The sequence below is a fragment of the Oxyura jamaicensis genome, chromosome 1, assembly GCF_011077185.1.
Source record: "Oxyura jamaicensis isolate SHBP4307 breed ruddy duck chromosome 1, BPBGC_Ojam_1.0, whole genome shotgun sequence".
Classification (NCBI taxonomy): Eukaryota; Metazoa; Chordata; class Aves; order Anseriformes; family Anatidae; genus Oxyura; species Oxyura jamaicensis.
In genome coordinates this window covers 173475488-173486850 of record NC_048893.1, presented here as the reverse complement: position 1 = coordinate 173486850, position 11363 = coordinate 173475488, and the positions used below count along the sequence as shown (strand labels likewise).

At 37.7% G+C, this 11363-nt stretch overlaps 1 protein-coding gene across 5 annotated transcripts in view; it reads right to left on the bottom strand.

The window, feature by feature from the left end:
* Positions 1-6529: 6529 nt before the first annotated feature.
* The window catches only part of AKAP11 (A-kinase anchoring protein 11), a 39575-nt gene continuing 34741 nt past the window's right edge, over positions 6530-11363 (bottom strand). For all 5 annotated transcript variants that reach the window (XM_035322196.1, XM_035322222.1, XM_035322230.1 and 2 more), the window contains one exon: positions 6530-9143. In XM_035322196.1, coding sequence (XP_035178087.1) covers positions 8997-9143 — 147 coding nt within the window. In that variant the 3' untranslated portion in view covers positions 6530-8996. The remainder of the gene's footprint in view (positions 9144-11363) is intronic.

Here is an 11363-nt window from a genome sequence, read left to right as displayed (position 1 = left end):
AGTACACAGCCTGAGGTAGGGCAACCCTTACGAGCAGCAGAGAGCAGCATCGAAGCCAAGTCAGAGAAGAGAAAGACAGAAATTGCAGGAATCAGGTCCCAGGGTACCCTGTGGGGTCGGTCACTGCAATCCATAACCCCCTGGTGAAAGTTGCTAGACTGGGAAGCACTGGAGAAAGTCCTGCCCAGCAAGGACACCACAAACAAGAAAGGAAATCTTTGAAACCTTTACTCTTCTCAACATCCCAAGATTGTTGAAATTGCAAATAAATAAATAAATAAATAAAAACAGAAGTTGGATTTATAACATGGCTGTATTTGAACATTGGACTTGCAAATGGAAGACTGCTGGTAGGAAATTAAGTTCAAATTAACTGAGCTGCCAGAGCCAAGACTGCATGATGACCAGGACTATTCTCTTTCTTTTCCTCTTTGTTAATTAGACACAATTAGATGAGCCTTAGCTACCGTGCTCTTCCAGCCTAGCTATCTAAAAATGGTTCATGTTTTAAGAAAGAAAATTAAAAGTGAATGGTGGTAACAAACAACCCTCTCATTGCTGATGTGTATTCAGATTAAGGGTTATATCCCTAATTAATCTAAACACTCACCAGTGTAATTTGGATGACTGCAGCAGTAAGGACCTATTTACGTACTTACATTTTCTCTGTTAAGTCATGGCCAGCTAAAACAAAAACACAAAGAAAAACAAAGTAAATCAAATTTTAAAGCACATCCTACAAGACTGGCATATGCCATAAACAGTGGCATTCCAACACTTTTAAAAGAAAAAAATCTCACAGAACCATTTGAAACAGAAATCACCATTAATCCTTCTCTAAAACCGTGTCTCTAAGAGCCTCTCAAGAGCATTTTGATCATGCTGCTGAGGGCCCTCCAGACTCCTGGGGGAATTTCCAACACCCACCTCTTTATTTTCTCAGGCAGTCACAGGAAAAGAGGTTTTGCTGAAGATGCCAGCATGTACTAGGCTAGTCAGGATGTCTTAGGCTTAACCCTTTCAGGGCTCCAACCACCCTGAAGATAAGATCTTCACGTTGTACTTTACAGCATTAGCTTGGCTTATGTCCCAAGGCCCTAAGCTAACAGCATCAAAAAATGTGTATTTCCTGTTGCTACAAAAACGTTAGCGAAGGATCTCACAGTCCTGCAACAGTTAGCCTGGAACCTCTCTTATCCTCAGAGCCTTACAGCTCCAATGCATTCAGTTAACTCTAATTCTTCTCTGATGTATGTATGTATGGCGTACTGTAGAGACTTCTGCTTAACAGGACACCTGAGTGTTAGCATTTCTCTGGAAATATTTTCTCTGAACAATTAGGTTGTGATGAGCTTCTTCCACTTTGTTTTCCATAGTCACATTCCATTTTCCAAAAGACTCACCATGCATCTTCTTTAAATCTATGACTTCTGGGGTAAGGAAATGGTTTTCTTTTTGGTTTCTGTCAAGCATTGGACAGAAGCACTGTTGTAGGAATGTGAGTAGTATGCGGTTAATTAATCCAGTTGCAACTTCTGCTCATAGAACAGAATTACTGGGGAATAAATGTATGTTCTTCTCACAAAGAAACAGACACGTCACGAGTTGTGTCCACTGTTTGTTATTAAACATTATCATTTAAATTGAGACATGAGGTAGGTAGATGAGACAACTTTTTCCAGTTTTCAAAAATAATGCATTTTGCCCTGCACCTGGAGGCTGTTGTTGTGCAGCACACCAAATGTGAGTAACGTAGTGCATTAGATTTACACTGTACTCCAGTATCAGCTTAAAAGTTGCTTTCAGATCAGCAGAAAATCCACGGGTTTTGCAAGCAACAAGTTGGGTTCCAAACCAAAGCAACCACAGATTACTTTCCTACAGGAGTGAAAAACTCAGCCAAAAGCAAGTTTAGCTCTTCTTCAGTGCTCGATGATTTCTGGTAGGCAGCCCTATTCCATAGCGTCCCAGCTAAGGCTCTCCTTGCTGGTTTGTAACCACTTCCGCCGGCCAAGAATGAGAAGGCCAGAAGTCACATCAGGACAGCAGAGTAGGGTCAGGAGAAAAGCAGAGCACAACAGCCATACTACTAGACTGGACGAGGGTCAGAAATAAGTAGAAGCCAGCTACAGCCACAAAAGGAAAGCGTGGGAGGAGACTTGGACATTATAGAGGTGGAGACTACAAAATAAGAGATGGGTAATAGTGGGCTACAGGTAAAATATTCCCCCCCCCCCCCCTTTTTTTTGTCCTGGATATCTGTCTTATTCCTGCCCAAAGCACTAAAACTTTGGGAGACCAAGTCAAGTACCCAGTGTGTATATATATATATATATATATATATACATATATATTTTTTTTCTTTGGACCATTCTCAATTAAAAACCAAAAACACCCACATACACCCACACAAAGCCCCTTCACAGGCCTAGAAGCAGAAGCAGTCACTTTTGAAGGACTGGAGGCAAGTCAGATTACACATTTTGACTACATTTCAGTCATTGTAATTCCTATGGAAAGATGATGGACTAGATAGCCAGTACCTTGACCACAGACATGGTCTCACACTTGTCATGGTTACTTCCCTTGCCCTGAGCAGTCACACGCTTCATGGTTTGCCTTAACAGCAGGGGAAGAGACATTTGATTAATCTGGTGTTCAATAAATAACCAGTAAGGCTCAGGGCACATTTCAGCAGCCTTGGCGTGACTCACTTTCCATAGCCACCTTCCAATCAGAGGCTTGGAGCAGTAACCACCAAGGAATTCAGTCACACCAAAAGCTCAGTCTGTAAAGCTAGAGGAAGGTACGAGCAAAGGCAGCAGGAGAAGGGAGTAGTGCACATATTGGGCAAAGACTATGGATTAGCTGGAGACTCAACTCTCTGTTTAATAGACCAGGGTTAAACAAAGTGCATGGATACTGTTCTGTGGTTGAATAAAGCCAGCCAGAGCCAGACTGCTGAAAGAAAGAAAAATAGCCCAGGCAGGAAGAAAAAAGTGCAGACTAATCTTCAACATGAGTATCCTCTTCTTTCCCTTCACAAAATCTCTTCTTCTGTTCCCAAACCTGCCACCCATCTTTTTTTTTTTTTTTTCGTGTGTGCTTTTGTTTTTTGGCTGCACAGTATTTAAGTTAAACGTTTGCTTGATTGAGTTAACATGTATTTTCTACACAGTTGAACCTGAGCCATTACCTAAAAAGAAAAATCTTCCAAAGACATATGGCAATGAAATAAAAGAAAGCTCCATTTGGAATTAATCTTGTAAATACTGCACAAACTTCCTTTGAAGAACTATTGCAAAAACATGGGCAGCTGTGCATGCTTACCGGTTTAAAAGCAACTTCAGCAAAAAAGAAAAAAATCCTTATTCCTGAAATGAAACCCAGCTGGAAATTTAGATTTATAACACACACAAAACAAAACAAAAACAAACAAACAAACAAAAATCCACTGTCACCTATTTGCAGTAATAGCATCTTTAAAACTGTATCAGTGCACAACAACTTTGGTCCAAACTGTTATTTTGGGGGTACGCAACAATATAATCTTCAGTAAATTTCTTAAAATATCAAACCATGAGGATTTTGAATAAGCCTATGAAACCTTGTGTTTCATACATCACTTTCATTAACAGTGCATTCCTTCATTTATCATCAAGAATCCAAAGCCAACTTTTACACCAATTCTCCAAATCCTGTATAATGTGCCAAAGACCAACCTCAGCTCACATGGAAATATCAAGTCAACCTCCCTGGCCTAGCTTTCAGGCAGGATGAGATCAAGGTAGATTGGTTATTGCACCCTACTTACATTGAGATATTATAGTTGATTTCTTGCCTAATATCTCCTAACAGAATCCATGCAACTCTGCACTTCGTATGACTGGAACTTTGCGCTTACCTTTCAACCCAAAGATGGTAAAACAGCAGTCTCACATTCTTCCTGGACAGCAATTTAATTCTGTAAGAAGTATGCCATCTACTGATGCACTAGCACTATGCCGTTCATTCCTCAACTGCCTTCACATAACCACTGACCAAGACCAATCTTAGCTACGTTAGATGAAAAGTAATAATGAATTTACAAGAAATGACAAATCTCTTGAAGCCACTGAAATGTTTTATTTTAAGCCACTGCTAAAACGAGAACAAATTTAGTGCAACCTGGAGTTCATAATCTGAAAACTGAATATAGTTATTAAAATGGCAAAACTCATCACCATTATACAGTACAAGACCTTCATATTCATTGAGTACAGTTACATAAACATTTATAGTAATTCAAACTGCTTTTGGTATACAATTGCATCACTAACTGGGCTGTGAATTACCTTAACACTGCACAAATAAGCAGCAGTTCCAGCAAATTATAATAAATTTTAGTATTAAATACTATTCAGACATTACAACAGAACAAAGGCCCTCTAAAACTACAACCCCAGCTATACAACAGGAATGTACAAAGATGGTATAAAATAAAGTGTCTACAGTGGTTGGGCTCTGTACTTGCCTCTTCAGAGCTCCAGTAAAGTAAATGCTTGACAGTAGTGGCTCTTGCTGAAAAGCCAGAATTCTTGCACTAAAACATTCCTTAATCTTGTATTCTTCTTTGCAAATCGCCTGTGTAAAACTAATTTTTTGCGCTGGTGACAGTGTTTAGTACTTACTGTGTTCCCATCTCCAACAATATGTGGCTCTTGATAGAAAAGGTCCCAGACAAGTAGTATTTGAAAATGTTTAAAATCTGGTACCATTTTGGGGAGACCTAATTAGTCTCGGAATGTGGGTTGCTGGGTTTAAGTGTTTGCTTTTTTTTTTTTTTTAATTTTATTATTTTTTAAAAAGTTTACACAATCTTTAACTCAAGAACGAAAATACTATGCAAACTATATTCAAGTATGTGGTATTGACTCCTTTTTCACATCCTCATTTTGAGACAGTAGATATTTAAGCACAGCATGTGGATTTGTCTTGTTTTTTACATTTAGGTTTTATGCATACTTTTGTATTATTTATGTACTCCATTCTGAATGTTTAAACTTATGTTAAATATGGCCACTTCTATTTGCTCATTTATAGAGGGATGATTTTCAAAGTGCTTTTTCTATAGTATCTCACAGAACATCAAAACAGTTCTATTTTTCAGAACACCAAATGTATTTAATGAAGCGTTTAAGAGAGGGTGCCTTATGAAACAGTAACACCATTGTATATTTTCTTTAAAATGAAATTACTATGTGAGGTTTCCCATGCAAAAATTGTAAGAGGAAACAAACTGTACTTCATTACGTGTTTATAAAGCACATTTGTCTGGTTTAAATGGACCAAAACGTGGTCCTCCTTGTTTTTACAGTTTTCATTTACACTTCTGTATTTGTGGTCAGGAGTTTTAAATAAACTTAGTAATAGCATTAAGACTCACTTTAGCATAGAACAGCTGTGTCACTAATATGACAGACAGCACCAGTTGGACACAGAGTAAGGTTTCTCCAACGGTTATTAAAATTATTCAATTATAATAATTTAGCAAGGCTATTTTACTGCTTTTTCCAATTTCAGTAGCCAAGCAAAGAAGTCAAGGCATCCAGAATACAAGTTTGAAACAATTTGTGTAGAAAACTGTGGGGGTTTTTTTGAAAGTAAAAATGAAGTATTTTGTAACTTCTCATGTAATTCGGAAGCTGTTACTTTCCTTGCAGGCTAATTAATCAACTTCTTCGTTAACACCAATCAGAGTTATGCAATGTATTTGATCCAGTCTGAAAAGATGACTTCATTTACAGCAACCATTTTTAGTGTAACTATTGTGTAATTAACTTTTGGAATAGTTTTAAGTTTTCAAATTTGCACAATCTTCTTCTACCTTTTCACGAGAAAAAGCAATTAAAAAGAAAAAACTTCACCAACTTTATAAAATCCAACATACTCAATAAATCAATTAAAAGATGGCTGTTCCTGTTTTTTGTTTGTTTCAGTCCACCTGGACAGCTTTATACATTTACAATGTCTTCAATACAATTCTCAGCTTGGCTTTTTGGACAAGTACAAAAACACTGTACTAGCCCTATTGTATCCTCACGCCATGAAATTTCACTTCAGTTGGAATACCAAAACGCAAAGCTACAGTTAGTTAGTCCCGAGGAACTCTTTTTTTTTTTTTTTTTTTGTATTTGATCTTCTTGACATTTCAAATTTCAGGTTAAATTGATGCAAGTACATTAACGCTCTTATTAGAGGGAAGATGTTACAGCCAGAGAATGGCTCCAAATTTTTGTCTAGAACAAAGCTGAAAGTCAACCTTATCAATGGCTACACCTGGAAGAAAAAAAAAAGGAAAAGGAAAATTTGGGGGAGGGGGAAGAAACAAAAAGAAATAAATGTGCATGCACACAACCCTTCAAGTGTATTTGTCATTAGTCCCATCCTCCACCTATAAAAATTAAAACGTCTTTCCCCTCTGTGCTCTAGAGAAAACAGATTCCTGTTACCTAACATCAATTACCTATAACAAGGAAAAACAGCACAATTTTTTTTTTTTTTTGTCTTTGTCATATGACATACATAGATCTTTCAATCAGTGAAATGATACATGAAGTGAGGTAATAAAACTATGTGAATAACATGGAATTTTAAGTTAGCAGTAAAAATGTATGTTGCAAGTTCATATAGGTGAGATCTAATACAAATACAGATACATACACATACCTATGCGTGTGCACGCACGCATGTGTGAACACACATTTGTATATATAAATCTTTACCTCAGTTTGAAAGGTAAACTCTGAGATCCAAGACAGGGTCCCTTCTGAAATCCAGATGACAAATGAAGACTAAAACAAACCAGGTCTCTATAAAAAGACCTTCAATGACAAGCAGAATACCTTCCTGACGCACAAAAACATTGCAAGAAAAGTGCTCTCGAGATTACCAGTGTGACACCTTACAGTAATTTCGGAGGGCAGAAGGAATCAGTTGTCCATATTGCACTAAAATTCATGAACAGATTTAGAGACTTCATTTCTTTTCATTTAGGATCCAACCCTGAAACTCATACAACATACCAACAGTGTATTTCCCTGTGACAAAGCCATTAAGATTCTGTGGCTCATCCAAAATAAGCAAAACTCCATGATTCTCTTGCAAGTGATTTGAATTTTGAGGTGGCAGCCTTGTAATTACTAGCATGTGTCTTTTTCTAAGCAAAGGATGTATAAACAAACAAAACCCAAAAAGCACTTTCAAACCACAGGATAAAGATCCAGATTTTCCTTCAGATAGGAATGCAAGTCGGCAGCACTAGTAAGAAACATGATTAGATTTGCTAAAATGACTTCAGTAAAAGTGCCTTGAAAAAAATCAGCAAAGGTACTTAAGAAAAACGAAAAATCTATTTGCAACAAATTTCTCCTTTATGTTTTAATTAGCCTTCCTTGCTAACATTTAAGTTCGCAACAAGTAACAAAATTCTCTTCATTACTGACAAGGAAACTCATATATGGAAGGTAAGAAATAAATAATTAGACTGGTCAAATAGCATCTTTTTGCTCTGAGAATTTTGGTCATCTATTTGCCATTTTTAACATATCTGTGTGTGAGGCTGTCCTGGTTTTGGCTTGGATGGAGTTAATTTTCTTCTTAGAGTTTCACAGGGTGCTATGTTTTGGATTCGCGATGAAAACAATATTGGTAACACACTGATGTTTTTGTTGTTGCAGAGCACTGCTTACACAGAGCCCAGAACTTTTCAGCCCCTTGTGCTGCCCTGACAGCGAGCAGGGGGTGCACAAGGAGCTGTGAGAGGACACAGCCAGGACTGCTGACCCCAACTGGCCAGAGGGATACTCCATGCTATACAGATGACGTAACACTCAGGAATAAAGCTGCAGTAAAGGCAGCAAGGGGGGGGATTTGGAGTCATGGCGTTTGTCCTCCCAAGCAACTATTACGCATGATGGAACCCTGCTTTGCTGGAAATACTGATGGGTAGTAATGAATGAATTCCTTATTTTGCTTTGTTTGCAAGTGCAGTTTTTCTTTACTTATTAAGCTGTATTTATTTCGGCCCACAAGTTCTCACACTTTCACCTTTCCAATTCTCCCCACCATCCCACTGAAGGGGAAGTGAGCAAGCAGCTGTGGGGTGCTTATCTGCCTACTGGGGTTAAACCACAACAGAGACCAACAAACAAATTCTTCAGACTCAAAATTAATGTCTGTTAAAGCGTTCACATACAAGAAGCTTCAGGAAGAAATTTAACAATTTAAACTTGATTGGCAAAACTCAGGAAACTTTGCCAAAGTTTTTAATTAAATTATGCTCAGCTGCCCACTCTGCCCTTCTACCACAAGTTACCAGTTCTCTGGTCAGCAAAAGGGAATGTGTACTTGCACCTCAGTTTCAGACCAGACTCTCACAACTTCATAGGCAGTTAAACCTGATAAAGGCAGCTATGAAGCCGGACTGCACTAAAGGTCTGCTTGGACAAGTTGCAATTTTCCTCCTGGTAATTCTGCCCTTGGGCACAAAACACCTGGCCAAGACCTATGATTTTTACCATTGTCTGAAGTAGGATTTTTTGGAACAGATTTTTCTAGAACATAAGCTCTCTTAGTCCTACTGTGAATACAGCACACACAAATGGGAAAAAGAGCTATCCTGGTACAGCAGGAATCCTGAATATCATGCCTGAGACTGTCTCCTCTGAACTACTGTCATAGGCAAGGTATTTTTTCATAATTATTTCAATGGTCTGAACACAGCAGTAAATACAAGTTATGCGTGGGTGGACACTATCAATTATGGACTGGATAAACATACCATGTGCACAGTATCACAAAGCACAGCACAGCTATTTTGACTTTCACCTCAGTCTTTTAAATGCTGACAATTACTTGAACATTCATTAATTGGATTTTACATTACGTATCTGTGTTCTTCCTATCTCCTTTTCAAAGAGGAATGAAGCGAAGAGTGGTGCATCTTTGGATTTTTTTCAGGCATTTTCCAGTAGCCACCCAGCCAAAGACTTATTCAGGGCTTGCTCTCCATCAGATGCCTTCTCTATCATTTCACAGTACTTCAACACTGCTTGCAAGAGATCTCCCACTTTCCAATCCCTTTCTCGCAGTCTTCTGGAAAGCTAAAGGGGAGACAGGGAACACAAAATATTTTGACCAGCACATCCTGATTAGCAGTTACAAAAGTTATTCTTGAAACTTTAGCTCATAAGAGATCAGTTGTAACAAGTTAATCATTATTCCCACATCTATAAAAACAAAAACTTCCTCAAGGATCAAGCACTTTTCATTTGGACAGTTTTCACTAAAATTTCTTCTGGAGGGAGTGACATTTTCAAATGATGTGGTGCCACAGGTATGAGGGCTGTGGTTCATCAAGACTGTAGAAAACAGGAAATTCTGAACACAAGATTAAGACATTTGCCACCCCTCCCATGCCAATAACGCACATATAAAAAGACAAAACTCAGTCTTAATAAAAGGATGTGGATTTTCCTTCCACAACATATAGTGTGGTTTGGGTGGTACGGATGCTACCCTCAACGGAAACAGCGTCTTCAGATCTGGGAAATTATAGCATCTTAGGGAAGAGGAAAAGGTGAGGGTTATGTTAAACTACCACTTGGGAACAGAGATCAGCAGAGCTGAAAACATTTTTTTCACCCAGGAATCCAAGCAAGAAACTTCCTTTACTGATGTGTCAAGATTAGCTATGTATGGAAGAAAGTCAACACTAAGACACAATGCATTTGTCAGTTTGCCTAGGAGCAAAAAAATCTTTTAGTTTAAAATATATATATTCTTGGTAGCTTTCAGCGTAACCATCAATGCTGTGTTTAATAAAGACAATTTAGACATTCACCTTACTTATTCTTTCGAACTGTAGGATTTTATTGCTTTTCATAGTCCTTACTATGATATTCTATAAATTAAGTTTTCAGAAGTCATAAACAGTAGTCAGTGATAGAGCTTCCACAGCTACCAAATGAAATATTCATAGTGTTTTTTCTTTTCCCCAAGACCTGTCAGACTGAAATATGTAAATCCTAGGGAAGAAATGAAGAGGAAGACAACTTCTCCCTGCTTCTTCACCTAGGTGATATTCTGACTGCAACAAGACAGGTGATAGAAATGGCAGGAATAGTATGGACACTGAACATTTTCATCTGTATTTTTAGTTTGTAAGCTGGGTTGCTTACAAAACAGTTAGCTTCTTGAGCAAGCATTAATTTGAATGAGCAAAAAAGACCCCTCTAATCTTGAGTATATCCTGAAAACAAACTATTTTCAGTTAAAAAACACATTCTACATATACATTCTATATATATAAAAACAGACTGAACTCTGACATTACTTCTGTGAATTATTTGTAAAAATTAAAATACAGCACAGGTAACAAGAGCTTAATAGTATACAACAGGGAATTTTATAAATGGTTTATAAAAGGATAGTATTTTTTCTTATGCCAGAGAGGTTTGGCTAAAGACCCAAAGAGGTCCTTAAGCAAATACAGCGTAAAGTTTCTGCCTGAAGAAAAAGATATCATGGTAAGATGAGAGCTGGCACCTGGCTTCACTTATCTTTCTGTTTGATTTCAATTAAAACTTTAATCCCATTGTTTCTTTTTGTCTGATGTTTTCTCCTGTCACACGAATGAAACAACCAAGTTTACTCAAAATGGACAACAGAAATCCTACAACAGCTAGATGCACTCTGATTAAAAATTATGGGTTTTCGAGGCACTTGCATATCTGTGTTGTCAAGGCTTCCTAAAAAGAAAAAAGAGACCTATCTACTCTAATTTACCAGCTTCTTGTGCTAGTTCCTAACCAATGTATTTTGTTTCATACATAGGTAATTAACTTTTGTGCCTTATTGAGCATAATATGAACCCTTAAGACTTCATATCCAGTTTCAGCTAGTAATACCTTGCCCGATATATACTAGCAGTACTTTTATCTTTTAAATAGCCACATCACATCAGTGGCTCATTATCCTGCTCTAATCAAACGTATGGCTTTCTTCCCTTCCAGAACCCTCCAAATGTTTATGGTGAAAATTATTATTATTTTTTTTAAAAAAAAAAAAAAAAGCCCAGTTTCATTCCTTATATAACTGAGGTACCTTACCAAAATAGCTATAAGATGATCAAAAAATCCCATAGCCAGGAAAGATTATATGTAGAGGTCAGTTCAGTTTTCTGCTGTGCTGCAGTGCCCTCTGGAGGTGCCTATCTAGCTTTACTAGTGACAGAACTGAGAATGACTACTAATTTAAGAACCTCAGTTTGGGTCAAAAATCACCAGGATCAGCCTGGGAGTAACTGTAAGACTTCTTATATT